The sequence below is a fragment of the Propithecus coquereli genome, unplaced genomic scaffold, assembly GCF_000956105.1.
Source record: "Propithecus coquereli isolate 6110/MARCELLA unplaced genomic scaffold, Pcoq_1.0 Scaffold25, whole genome shotgun sequence".
In the NCBI taxonomy this organism is placed as follows: domain Eukaryota; kingdom Metazoa; phylum Chordata; class Mammalia; order Primates; family Indriidae; genus Propithecus; species Propithecus coquereli.
In genome coordinates, this window is record NW_012148063.1 from 7,005,714 (window position 1) to 7,020,338 (window position 14,625).

General features: G+C 46.4%; 1 protein-coding gene across 2 annotated transcripts in view; it reads left to right on the forward strand.

The window, feature by feature from the left end:
* The window catches only part of SYTL3 (synaptotagmin-like 3), a 75,728-nt gene that overhangs the window by 48,613 nt on the left and 12,490 nt on the right, over positions 1-14,625 (forward strand). For both annotated transcript variants that reach the window (XM_012646820.1, XM_012646821.1), the window contains 2 exons: positions 3,266-3,400; positions 14,017-14,195. In XM_012646820.1, coding sequence (XP_012502274.1) covers positions 3,266-3,400; positions 14,017-14,195 — 314 coding nt within the window. The remainder of the gene's footprint in view (positions 1-3,265; positions 3,401-14,016; positions 14,196-14,625) is intronic.

A 14,625-nucleotide genomic window follows, 5' to 3' on the forward strand; every position in this document is an offset into this window, starting at 1 on the left:
AGTCTCAAACATGGTAGCCGTTGTTCTTCCTTCTCTTATTTCCTTATGATCTTATCTAACATCAGCAAAAATCCCAAATGCACATATTGCTTGGTTTCAGAGAATCTGTAATTTGATCGAATGAAACCTAGCATTTCTCAAGCCTCCCCATAAATGGTAAACTTAATAATTCCTTGCAGAGTAGACCTTATTCAGGGCAAATATTTTTCTCTGTAACCTGGACAAGGTAGATAGCTATTGAAGTTCATTAAAAGTCACAGCAGAAAAAAATGCCTGTGCCGACGACATCGATGAGCAGCCACTTGGATTTCGTGCCTTGAGTAGGCACCGACCCTCACGCCGTCATCCCAGCCCTTTGGAATGTGCCAGGGGAGAGTCGCACACACACAGTTTCAGGTTAGATTCCTTAGTCCATCACAATAGGTATGTCCTTCAGCATAGTGTTAACTTTTCTAGTAACTTTTACATGTTTATATTCCTATTTAAGCTTCATGAAAGATTTCCCCGAGTCCACACTGAGCAGCATGGCCTTCCCTGGCTGTGAATTCGACGTGCCTTGTAATTACTATTGCAAAGATAGTTCTCTTCCTTTTTGAAACTTTCTGCCATCAGTTCGGTTATGATCCAGAAAATATAAGTATATAATAAAAACTACATGAGTCATCTCTGGCTCCATAACAAAGTGCCATAGACTCGCTGGCTTCAACAACCGACACTTATTTTACCACCGTTCTGAAGTCTGAGGTCAGGGTGCCAGGAAGAGGAGGGTCGGCAGGGGCCGCTTCCTGACCTGTAGACAGCTGTCTCCTTGCCGTGTCCGGACATGGGCATGGGTTAGAAGCGGGCTCGCTGATGTCATTTCCCACAGGGCAGCAGTTGTGAGAGCCCCAACCTCAGGACCCCTCACCCCAATCACCTCCCAAAGGCCCCACCTCAGGATGTCGTCACACTGGGGTAAGGGCTTCAACATGGGAATCTGGGGGACGAAATTCAGTCCGTAGTAAACACATAGGAGGCGCAAGGCTTTATGTTAACGTTTGGCTCCATTTTATTCTTTCTGTCCCCGTCTGACTGCGTGTGGATTTCCTCGCACAATGCCCTGCATCTTCCTCATGCCCCACGGCCCCTCCGAGCAGGGCAGGCTTGCTGGGCGCACCCCGGGTCCCTCCCGCTGCACTGGGCGCCTCCCTCCTTCCTCTTCGCTCACCTGCCGCACCCCCGCCCCTTTCTCCTCAGCCTGCAAATAGGCCCCGATCTTCCTAACCCCAGAAAATAAAGCAACGTCTTTTGAAGGTTTCCTAGTCAAGTTCCTAGTCAAGCTGTTCCATTGCCATCTTTGTGGACGGGATTCCTGGAGGCGTGGTGTCTTCCAGCGTCCACCCTGGCTCTTCTTGCCCTCCCTGCCGGGCACTCCTGACTCCCTGTCCCCGAAAGCGCTTGTGGCCCAGCCTCTGGAACCCCCCCAGGACGCCCTGATGGACAAGCCAGGTGGCCGCCGGTCAGCCTTGCCCTCTGCCATGGCGCTGTCCCATTTCGTGTGGTGACGTCCATTGTCTTCTTTAAAAAATGATTTTATTGCTTTTCTTCATGAGACCTGTGCCTACTCACTATTGAAAATTTAGAAAGCATAGACGAGGAGGAGGAGAGAAAGTGTGTACGTGAGCCCCAGCGAGACACTGGTGTACACACAGACACTTAACAAAAGTGTCATGTTACCACGTACCATGCCATTGCGTTTGGGAAAACCTAACTTTATGCTTTAATTCGTTCTATGCCAATAAATATATTTTGTTATTTTTAACAGCTACTTTTTAGGGCTTTTAATCCCAGCTACCAAGTTGCTCTCCTCCGAGGGTGACTCTGTTTACACGTCCACGGGTGGCGCCGTCAACACCTTCCAGCACTTGCCGATGCTCCACTGCATACCTTTCCGCCCCAGTGTTTTTATCGTGGTAAAATGACGTAGAATTCGCCATCTCAGCCATTTTGAAGTGTACAGTCCAGTGGCATCACACTCGTGATGTGCAACTGTCGCCACCATCCATCTCCAGAACCGTTTTCCCCTTATAAAACTAAACTTTATACTTTTAATGTTAATATTGGCCAGTTTAACGAGTAATGTTTTAAATTTTGCATTCCTTTAATTTCAGCTCAGCTTTTCTTCATACTTTTTTCTCCTTTTGGAACACGCTTCCTTCTCGAAATCCTCCCTTTGGAGCTGCTGGCTCGCGCAGCCCTTGGTCTCCTTTGCCGCGGCTTTGGTGCAGGCCTCCCTGCCCACGTCTAGTGTCCCCTTGGCCACCCCACACGCCCCTGCGCTCCAGATCTCTCACCTGTCTCTGCGTCTTGGCCCCTCAAGTCTCTGTGGCCCTAGGAACGTGCTTCTTTCTCGGCCATCGTGACGGCTGTTCCAGTTGGGGCAGCACACCCCTCGGACGTCCCCGGCCAGCCTCCCGCACCCCTCAGGTCACAGCCCTGCTGAAGGTCACCCCGGCTGCTCCCACCTGAATAAACCCTCCCCCCCCTTTCCCCAGTGACTGGGCTGGTGCCTCTGTGTTAATGGTGTGTTTCTCTTCTACTACCTGGGGAGTCCCTGCAGAGCAGACATTGCGTCTCCTCCCTCCCCCTCCTCCTGCCCCAACCCCCAGGACTCAGAGTGGCGGATTCAGGATAGTGTTGCTTAACAAGCGCCTGTGGGAGTTGGGTGGGCGTTGTGGAGGCTGGGAGCATGAGTAATGTTAGTACTTCGAGGGTGTCGTTTCTTTCATTCACTCTCTAAGCTAGCCCTTCTGTAACGTATACTGCTTTGCTTTCTAATACCGTAGTCACTATAACGTATAACTGTATACATTATAGAAGTGTCAACTGTTAGCAAAGTATTTTTATATAGAGACATATTTTGATCTTTTTCTTTTGATGAGCATGTTAGAGCTGAAACTGCGCTTACCAGGCTGCTACTATATTTCACATGGTTAGACGCCAGGATCATTATTAAGGCTAAAATCTGGGCTTCATTAAGACTTTTACTAATCCCTAAGTAACCTACCCATCACTGTTCATGACAAAAGTGGCTGGTGTCTGCCCCTGGGCCCCACGGGGATGTGTGTGCCTTTATCCAAACAGAAGTGTGTCCTCCTGCTCAGCAGCCAGGAGTTGGCATGTCATCCAGTGGTAGGTGCGGGCTGTGCGTGCTGAAGTCCCCACGTGTGAACAAAACCAAGCTGGGAAGCAGACCATGATATTAATTTCACTTTTCCATCTCCAGAAGATCACCACAGCAGACATTCTGAAGCCTCTCAAGCGGGAAGACCCCCGATGCGCTACTCTCCCCATTGCGAAGCGAGGGCATCTCTCCGCCAGTCCCATGCCCAGCGGGTCATTCTCTGCAGGCTCGAGACACGTGAGTCTCATCCCAGCGTGCTCGGTGCGTGGAGCAGGGTTGTCACAGTGCAGGTAGATGGAGGAATGAGCTGTTGTCTGGAGATAAGCTGGAGTGTGACGATAGAGCTTGGAAGTGATGTTTTCACTTAGACCGGGAGCTGGAAAAACCCTTGCTATTCTTTGAGGGTGGTCTTTCTTTTTTACAACATCTTGTTGTGAACATTTTCATACATACAGATAGTAATAACAAAATAATGATGTCTTTTGATGTTTTTGGTGTTTTTAATTTTGATAAAGTCTAATCAAAAAAACTTTTCTTTCATGATTATTTCTGTGTCTTGTCCATCTGCGAGTCATGAAGATGCTCTCCTATGTTTTCATCTAGAAGCTTTTAAAAGTTTAGCTTTTATCTTTAGGTCTGTGCTGCAGCTAATTATTATCATTTGTGAATGGTGTAAGGTAGAGATTGAGGCTCATTTTTTTCTATATGGATATTCAGTTAATTCGGTATGATTTGTTTAAAAAAGGCTATCATTTCCCCAAGTGATTTTGGTGTCTGTGTTGAAAATCAAATGGCTGTGTGGGTGTGGGTCTTTGTCCCGGCTCTCTGTTCCATTCCACCTGTCTCTTCATCCTCATGCCAAGGCCCTGCTGTCTTGAGTACCATAGCTTTGCAGTTAAGTCCTGAAGTTGGACAGTGTAAGTCTTCTGACTTGCTTCTTCTTTTCCAAGATTGCTTTGTGATGTTTAAAATGTATTCTCTGTGTGTAGGCAGGCATTTTCATTCATTCATTTCTTTAAAAATGTCAATTGCTTACTTTCTGCCTAGAATTGTGATGCGTGGTACAGTAGCTGGAGCCCTGGATGAGGGGTCTTGGGGCCTCAGTTAATAGTTGTCTTATCTGTTTGTGCTGCAATAACCGAATGCCACGGACTGGGTACTTTATAAATAGTAGAATGTTTCTCTTGGTTCTGGAGGCAGTGAAGTCCAAGATCAAGGCACTGGCAAGATTGGTGTCTGGTAAAGGCCTGTACCTCCCAGGTGGCTGCATCTAAGGGTCCTCGCTTGGCGGGAGGGGTGGGAGGGCAAGAGGGCCAAATCTGTGCTGGGCCTCCCTCATACAGGTCTTCATTCCATTCACTAGGACTTCGTTCTCATGGCTTAATCACCTCCTAAAGGCCCCACACTGGCAATTATGTTTCAACACATAAATTTTGGAGGGGACATAAACGTTCAAACCATAGCCACAGCCATGGTTCTTTCATTTACTATATGATTTTAGACAGTCGCAAAAACTCTAGACTTCAGAGTCCTCATCAGAGAAATAGGCATCAAGGTTCTTTTTATTTTACCGGATTGCCTTGAGAATTCGGTGAGTGCATGAGTTCCGTGGTGCACTACGGTGTAAGAACCCAGCCTGTTGGGTACAGTGTGTACTGCTTGGCTAAGGGGTACACCAAAAGCCCAGACTTCACCACTACACAAATTTCCATGTAACATAACTGCACTTGTACCCCCCGAATCTATTTAAAACAACAAAAAAAAGAACCAGTCTCTAGAAGCCGACTTTTTGGTTCACATTCCAGCTCCTCCAGTGGCAAGGACTGTGATCCAGAGCCCGGCCTTTAACCGAGCCACACCTTGGGCTGGTTGTGTTTTTATGTAAAATGGTGTTTGGCGTTACAATCTGGCGCTTCTCCATCTGCGTGGGCGTCTGTGCAACGTGCACAGGTTGTGGCAGAAGCGGGCCAGACCACGCATTGAAGAAGGGCAGCCGGCACCGTGACTCAACCCTCTAGAGCCCGTCCAGCCCTTCACCAGCTTCCGCGGTGTCCCGCCTCCATCAAGGCCACTGCTCTGGCCTCGGGAGCACTGACGTCCCCTGGGAGCTTGTCAGGACGACGAATCTCAGGCCTGCCACAGACCCACGGAGTACAGAGTGTACCCGAACAAAGCCCAGGAGCTCTGCACGGTCAAGTTTGAGAAACACTAGTTGGGCCCTGGCAGTTTCAAACCTTGAGTAAAGCAAGTAACTTGTTACGGATTCTTGAGCAGTTTAGGGCTTTGCTGCCCAACGCAGGGCCGTCAGTCCCATGTGGCTCCTGAGCACTCAAAGCACGGCTAGTCTGAATCAAGATGGTCCATGCGTGTAAAGTACACCCTGGATTTTGAAGACTTTGATATGAAAAGGTGAAATATCTTATTAATAATGTTTATTTTGATACATACTGACATAGCATTTTGGATATATTGGATTATTAAAATATAATATTAAAATTAATTTCACTTCTTCTTTTTTTTTTTTTTTTTTTTGAGACAGAGTCTCGCTCTGTTGCCCGGGCTAGAGTGCCGTGGCGTCACCCTAGCTCACAGCAACCTCAAACTCCTGGGCTCAAGCGATCCTCCTGCCTCAGCCTCCCGAGTAGCTGGAACTACAGGCATGCGCCACCATGCCCGGCTAATTTTTTATATATATATTTTTAGTTGTCCAGATAATTTCTTTTTATTTTTTAGTAGAGACGGGGTCTCGCTCTTGCTCAGGCTGGTCTCGAACTCCTGACCTTGAGCGAGCCACCCGCCTCGGCCTCCCAGAGTGCTAGGATTACAGGTGTGAGCCACCACGCCTGGCCCACTTCTTTCTTTTTTATTGTGGCTACTGGAGAATTTTGAATTACGTATTTGGCTGACATTGCATTTCTGTTGGACAGCATTGGTCTGGACACCACTATTGTGCATTAAGTAGTGCCTGGATTATGAGCTCTTTTCCTGGGTTCTCTGGAAAAGTGTCCGAGATGCTCTGTGCATACACCTCGGTGAGCTTCCCTGGGAAGAAGGTTCACATTTTCATCTAGTTCCCAAACAGGCCCGTGGATCCACACGGCTCTCAAACACGAATGCCATTCACACACATCCTCTCAGGAACCCTCGCGGCTCCCTGCTGAGCGCAGCCCCTGCCCCCGTTCGCACGCAGAGCCAGGACCCCCATCTCCGACTGCCGAGGCCCCGTCTTAGTCCGTCCGGGCTGCTATAACAGAATACCATAGCCTGGGTGGCTTATAAACCACAGAAACTTGCTTCTCACGGTTCTGGAGGCCGGAAGTACAAGATCAAGGTGCTGGCAGAATCGTTGTCTGGTGAGGGCCCATTTCCTAGTCAAAGATGATGCCTTTTCTCTGTGTCCTCACAGGTAGAAGGGACAAGGGAGCTGCCTTGGGCTGCTTTTAAGAGGTCGCTAACCATACTCATGTGGCTCCACCCTCATGATCTAACAAAGGCCCCACCTCCTAATATCATTGCCTTGGAGGTGACAGTTTTGACAATGAATTTGGGGCACACACATTCAGACCCTAGCGAGCCCTGACCCTCTACTTCCTGGACGCCCTTTTTATTTGAGAAACCGAAGCCATGAGCTTTGCAGCCTGCAGTGGCCCTGCCAGGCTGTTTCAGAGAGCTTGTGCCTCAGCACGGCTTAGCACCTTCCCTCAGGAGAAGGTGGCGTTTATAGGTGAGAATACTGAGCTAATACTTCCCTGAGCGTGAGGCATGAAACGTGGCTCCAGAACCTTCTCTCCAAGGGTTCGAACCCTGGGATGGGCATGAGACAGCGCAGAGTGGCCCCTGGGAGGCTTTTCCAAGGCCTGCCTGAGGGTTTGCCCCTACCCCGGGTGATGGGAGCGCGCCATGGAATCCAGCCAGTCTGAGCCAGTGTTGGGGTGAGTCGAGGCTGACGGGCAGCTGAGGCCGCACCTTGCTTGAGAGCTGATGGGGCTGTTTTCCCTGACCTGCCCAGAGTCCCACTAGGACTCTAAGCTACCTCAGCAGCCAGAATCACGTCTTCGTAGTTTCAGAACCCGACACACAGCCACATACATGGGCTAGGATCCACCCCTGATGGCCGGGGGTCCTGTGGGACCTGCCCCCACCCTCCCCCTCGCTCACTCCACTCAACCACGTGCAGCTTGCCAGTCCTCGAGCCCCAGACACATCCTGACCCTGCTGTTTCTATATCTGTCCCTCTCTGGACATCACCCACTCGCATGCTCCCTCCCTCCAAGTCCTTGCTCCAAGCTGCCCCCGAGGGAGGTGCCCCCATCCTGTTCTCCCTTCCCTGCTCTGTGTTTATCCGTGTTCTCATCACCTTCCTGATGCTTGGAATTGGCTTATCTGTTGGGTGTTTTCTATCCCCCTCCCCACTAGACTGTGTGCTTCCCAAGTGCCTTGAGCTGTGCCTGACAGTTAAATGGCCTTGAGATGTTCGTTCAGTGATTGGATTGATCCTAATCGGAGCTGTGGTTTACTGGAAGCCTGTGGTGGGCGCTTCGCATCTCAGTCATTGTCACCGCGATCTTTTATGGAGGATGCTGTTATCCCGTCTCACAAATGAGGAGCCTGAGATTAAGTGACTTGCCAAGGTCCTGGGGACTAGAGAACTCTGATCCAACCCAGGGGCCCTGGGAGCCAATACCCAGGCTTTTTGTACTATCCTGCAGGGTTGGTTGAACTCTTAAATTGAGCAGTTTTCCTGCCCTACGCCACCTGGTCCAGCGTCACTCACTTGGGGCCCATGCACACCTAGTGACCCTTGAGGAGTTGGGGGCCGGGACTGGGTCAGGGGGAGGCGGGAGGAGTGAGTCTGTCTTAGTTTCTTTGCTTCTTAGGATGGTTCCTCTAAGCCACAGTGCAGAGGCAGCAGGGCTTTCTGTTCGCATCCATTTTTCTACAGTTTTCTCTGATTTGTGCCCTTAAAATCTATGGTCATGAGATCGAATCATTATGCATTTAATTGTAACCTGTTCCCTTTAGACCAAAGCAGTGTGTGCTTGAGGAAATTAAACTCCCACCAAACAAATAACTGATTATTGCTTCTTGCCCAAAGATACTGCCTACCCTTCAGAGGGATATTTACATTCTCTGAGAAACGAGGAACTGGAGCTAGAAAAACGTTATTAAATGTCCACTTTTTACGAAAGTATTAATACAAACAGATAATAAATAGAATCGCTCAACCTCCCAAGTATTGAAATCAGTGCAGAATTAAAGCAAGCTGTTATTTTGGGACCACTTTAGTAAATTTAAAAAATAATGCAGCTCAGTGTTGGCAGGGATATAGCACAGCAGGCATTCTTACCAGCTGCTGGGGTGAACAGAAATTGTTTACCTTTTCTGGAGGGCAATTAGCAATATATATCAAAAAGCCTTTGTGAAATATTAATATATGTTCTCTTTAATCCAGTAATTTCAGTTTTAGGAAATATTCTTTAAAAATTATCACCATGAATGTTGCCCAAAATGTGCATATATGGATGTCCAGGGTAGCATTATTTGTAATTGTTTTAATTTTGAAAAATTGGCAACAATCAAAATGTCAAGAGTAAACAGTTGTGGAGTTGCAGAGAATATACACACAGCATAATTCTAATTGTATAAAATCCAAAATCAGGCAAAACTAACCAGTATATTGTTTGGGGGAGATGTACATACATAATAAAACTTGGCCGGGTGCAGTGGCTCATGCCTGTAATCCCAGCGCTTTGGGAGACTGAGCGGGGAGGATCGCTTGAGCCTAAAGTTGGAGGTTACAGTGAGCTATGATCACACCACGGCACTCCAGCCTGGGAGACAGAGGCCCCCATCTCTAAAATAAATAATAATAAAGCCATCAAAAGCAAGGATGATTAGCAGACAATTTTGAAACAGCGTTTACTCAGGGATAGGAATGAGAGTGAAGTTATTTTTCTGACACTGAGGGGTTGCCACATGAATGTTAATTTTGTAAGTGTTTTTTTATACCTTTGCATTATATGTACTCTTTTATATATTACACATATCACAGCAAACAAGACAAGGAGGAAGAAGGGGAAAACAAAGGAAACGATTTGCTCGGCTTACAAAGGGCAGCCACGTTTTGTGGCATTTTCAAAAGGCGAAGAAACACTATGCCTACCACGCACAGGCACGGTTCTAAATCTTTTTACGTGCGTGAACTAACTGAGCCTCGTTGTGACTGTATGAGATAGATCCCCCTTTTACAGATGAGGAAACTGAGGCTGAAGAGGGTAAGAAACCTGCTCCAGACCACACAGACACTTGGTGTCGGGACCGGGGCTGACACCTGCCTGGTGCCGCCCATTGCTTTGACCACTTTGCAGTCATGCTCTCAGTGTGTTCTAGATGATCAGGATTTATTGTTCTTTAAAATAGCTGTGGTTTCGTTTGACTCCCAGTTTTCTGCCCTTGTCCAATAACAGGGCATGGGGCTTTGCTTGCAGTGGCCGTAGATACATCTGTGACCTTCAGAGGAAGTCACTGGCAAGAGGGTGCCCTGCCTACCTGGGTGGTTCTCCTTTGCTTTCGCACAGACCGACTTTTATTTCAAGCCCAAACAGCGCCGACAGCTTTAATGAAAGTCCAGTTGGGTTCCTAGTTGCTCTTCCTGGCCAGAACCTTTTGCTTGGCTTAGAGTTTGAACCTGCTCAAAGGCTCTGTTCTGGCTCTCGGGAGAGCGGAAGCGGGAGCCCTGCCCTAAGGCATCTCAGAGGGACGCAGTTGACCGGAGGACGAACTCTGCTCGGCTTTAAGCATCTGAGGGTGGATCCTTCCCCCTCCCTGCTGAGCAGACAGCAGTTACTACTGAGAGACACTGCCGCAAACGGCCCAGTGAATTAGGAGCCCAGGTCCACTTCCAGCTCTGCTTCTGATTTGCAGCGCAGTTTTGGGTGTGTCTCAGCCTGCCTTGACCTTTGTTCATCTACTTATAAAACGAAGGATGAGTAAGTGCAGCGTTTCCCGGGGCTTTATACCTCTGGCGCCAACCTGGATGCGCACGGCTGTGCCCCTTCACACCTGCACCTGAACAGCCGTGCCCCAGGGAGCACGGCACCCAGCAGGGCCGGCGGGTCCCAGTGCGCTCAGATGCATGTCCCAGGGATGAGGTCTGCCTGGTCGCATCACCAGCTCCAAGTGCACCCCACACTGCCCCCCGGTCCTGACGCTGGTCTGGTGAACTCCGTTCTCTGCCCCAACAACCGTTTCACACCTTCCCCAGTCTTCTCAAACCCACTCTTCCTCCTTGCTCTCAACAAACCGATCTCCCTTCCTGCTGTATGTACCAAGAGAGAAAAGAAGAGAAAAGAAAAGAATCAGGTTGGAATTTTCTAATCCTCCTGATGCCAGAATTAAGCTACCTGCCCTAACCTACCTACCTTGCACCCAGCCGACTCTCCTTTCCCTGCCCACAGTGGAAGACGCCGTATTCCCAGTGGTACTTTGGATGCCCCCAGCCCCTCTGTCTCTGTACCTTGTTCTGTTACGTATTCCTCGTCTCTCTCATGCACTCAGCCTCTGCTCACCTGGATCCTTCCCACTGGCCTTAAACACCCAAGTGTCTTTTAACAAAACAAAACAAATTGAAACAAAACACTCTCACTCAGCTTTTCACCGCTTTCCAGCTACCATTTTTCTCTCTTCGCAGAACTGACCTTGTCAGAGTCGTCTGCACTGGGCATTCCCATGTTTTCCACTCCCACTCACATGTTAACCGACCCAGTCTGGCTTCTCCCCCCTCAACCCTCCAAAGGAAGCTTCCTCTACCCGCTGCCTTTCTGTACATGTGTATTTCAGCTGCATCTCATCTAAATAGCATATGGTCAGATATTTTTAAACTCAGTCATAGTATGTGGTCTGTTCTGTTGTAATTACTGATATATTTTGGTTTAAATCTATCTTATCTACTTGTTTCCTATTTTTTCTGTTATCTATTTGTGGTCTGTCTTTTCCTCCTGCTCTGGTACTCTCTCTACCCCACTCCTTTTTATGAGTCTTTGGATTAATCATGTCTTCTGGCTTTTATCATTTCTGTTGGGAAGTCAACTGGCTAAATATTATTGTTTCCTTGATCAAAGGTAATAGATCCTTTTTTTTCTGCCTTTAAGAATTTGTCTTTGAATTTTCAACAACTTTATTATGATGTACCTATGTTTAGTTTCATTTTTTAAAAATATTTTTCTTCTTTAATCTGTGGTTTATCACCTCTTGTTAGTCTTGAAAAATTCTTAGCCATTATGTCTTCAAATATATCTTTGCCCCATTTTTTCTCCATGTAAGACTCCAAACTTATAATTTTTCATTATATCCTATACGTCTCTTTCACTCTTTATTTTCTATTCATTTTTTTCTCTGTGCTCCATTCTAGATGTTTCTATTGACTCATTTTCCAGTTTACCAATCCTATCTTCAGCTATGTCTGATCTTATGTTAAATTAATTTGTAGAGTTCTTAATTTCAGTTACATTACTTTTTAGGCCTTAATTTATATTTGATTCTTTATTATAGATTCTAGTTCTCTGGAGAAATTCTTCTTCTTGTCCTATATTTTCTTGACCATATTAATCATAGTTATTTTATAGTTCATGTCTTATAATGCGGTTATTTGGATCATCTATGGGTCTGTTTGTATTGTGGGTTTTTTCCCCTCTGTTTTTGGTCACTTATTCCTGGATCCTAGGAACTTAGGATGACCAGCCACCCTGGTTTACCCAGGACTCTCCTGGTTTTAGCACTTCAAGTCCCGCATCCAAGCAAATTCCTTAGTCCTGAGAAAACTGGGACAGTTGGTTACCTTTTAGTCCTAGTATGCATGGCCATTGTTTATTGAATGCTGGACATGATATATGAAAAACTTGAGACTCAAAAAGATGTTATCTTCCTTCATAGAGAATTTACTTTTGCTTTCAGCAGACAACTAGAGTTGAGTCAAATAGTCTTTATCCAGTCTGGGGTTGAGCTAATTGAAAGCTGGGTTTTGGCTTTCGAGAACTGGTCCATTTCCAGTTGATTCTTCTTCCTAGTAAGAAAGCCTTTGAGGGGTCCCAACTGAAAGTCTAGATATTTACCAAGCCCCTTCTCTGTGGTAGGCCCAAACTCTAGTTTTTTTCACTCTAGTATGTTGAAACTTCTAAAAGCATTCTTAAGCTTCTCAGCCTCTCGGCCACTTCCAATTCAACAAACACCTTGAGGGAAAAGCAGCATCTCGTGTCTCTCTCACCTCGGTGTATTTCTCTTTCCTCAGGAACTTAGCTCAAGTTCTGCATGCCTTCACAGCCTTGAATGCTAAGTTTTGTCTCCCAGCCCTGTCAGACTGTTAAAAACACTTTGCTCAGCTTCTGAGTCTCTTAGCTGTTTCATTTAAATTGACTTCTTGGCTTCCAGCCCTGCATTGCTTACCTAGGTTTAAATGTCTTGAGAGGAAAAGTAGGTCAGGATGTCAGACTTGAGTCAGTGTGCTTCTCTTCTCTGTAGTGTCTTGGACCCTTATGTCCTGGCTGTCTTAGTAGCTATACAACGTCTTAAAACAATTCATTTGGTGGTTTGATTCAGCTTTCTGATTGTTCTTGGCAGAAAAGTTGGTGTAATACAGTTTAGTCTGGCATAGCCTGAAGCACAGTCCCATGATGAATGCCATTTTAGTTATCAGAATTTTCTAGCACCTCCGTTTGTCTACCTGGTTCTTTTTCCAGGCAGCTCACACCTCTTGCCAAGCTCCGCTACCCATTCTCTCCTGTCTTCAAGTTTTGCACCTCACTCATTCACGCTGTCTTACCATTCTGTGCCTTTTTGAGTGTGTAAAAATTTTAAATTGTTTTACGTTTTAACACTTGAGTCGTGTTGGCAGATGATGTTTTTCAGAGCCAGTGACTGGGTGTGGTGAAGCTGGTTGTGTTCTCAGCATTAGTTAATTCAGGTTTAGTCCCTCTGGCGAGTTGTTGGTGTGGTTTTATTTTTCTCTCTCTCTAGTGCTTCGGCTCTCTGCCCCCTGGCTTGCTTAGTTTCTTTTCAGGATGTTTGTAGTGTGGAAGAGCTGGTCGGATATTAGTAGAAATCAGTTAGGTTTCTCTGTTCCTATCAAGTCAGCACTGAGACTGGCTGCACGCAACGGTGGCAGATTTAAGCACATTCAGAGTGGTAAGGTGGTTTACTGTGTCTTTTAGGCACAGGCATTCTGTGTTTCTCACCTGCATCATGTAAGCTTGGAAAGCCCTCGTTTGTGATGGTAGTTTTTTATTTTAGATACCCAGAAAAATTTAATGCAACGTATTGTGACCTTTGACTGCACACTTCACACACCTCGTGCCGTTTATTTCTCACCATAACCCATGGGATCGGTATAATTTTTTCCAGTTAGACTCTGACACAGCTAGTGAGTAGCAAAACCCACATTTGAATCCAGGTCTATCTGATTCCCAACCACAGATCCTTAGCTCACACAGTGCTACTGTCTGCACGGCTGTCCTGCCATGGACATTATCTGCCCTCCTGAGGATTCCCTTGCAGAATTGATAAGGAGATAACCATTTCACTCCAAGTGATTCCGTGTTAAAGAATGAGATTGTGTAACCTTTACTGCCAGGCAAAGATCACATCTGGTCAAGACACGTCTTCTGAGGATTCCCTGTCTCCTTGGGATGGGACACGTGGCAACTTACTCTGGCAAAGTACAGCTGGTGCATGATTAACTAAACGTGAGGCAGGATGCATGCTCTGTGAACTTTGATTTATTTGTTATCTTGAAACCAGAACTGCAAAAAAAAAAAAAAAATGAATTTGAAGTAATTTATATCTGTCCTTCTTGATTTTAGGGAAGTTTAATTAGCATTAACAGCACTTGTACAGAGATGGGCAATTTTGACAACGCTAGTGTCACCGGAGAAATCGAATTTGCCATTGGTTATTGCTTCAAAACCCATTCTTTAGAAATATGCATCAAGGCCTGTAAGAACCTTGCCTATGGAGAGGAAAAGAAGAAAAAGTGCAATCCGTAAGTTTTTTTTTTTAAGTTTGACATATTCTGAAATTTAAATGAAAAAGCAAAAGTCCAAGAATAACCAAGACAATTGTAAAAATGAACAAAAGGGAAAAGACGTAGTTCAATAAGTATTACAAAGCTATAGTAATTCAAATAATGTGTTCTTTTTTTTTTTTTTTTTTTTTTGAGACAGAGTCTCGCTTTGTTGCCCGGGCTAGAGTGAGTGCCGTGGAATCAGCCTAGCTCACAGCAACCTCAAACTCCTGGGCTCAAGCAATCCTTCTGCCTCAGCCTCCCGAGTAGCTGGGACTACAGGCATGCGCCACCATGCCTGGCTAATTTTTTCTATATATATATATTTTTAGTTGTCCAGATCATTTCTTTCCATTTTTTAGTGGAGACGGGGTCTCGCTCTTGCTCAGGCTGGTCTCGAACTCCTGAC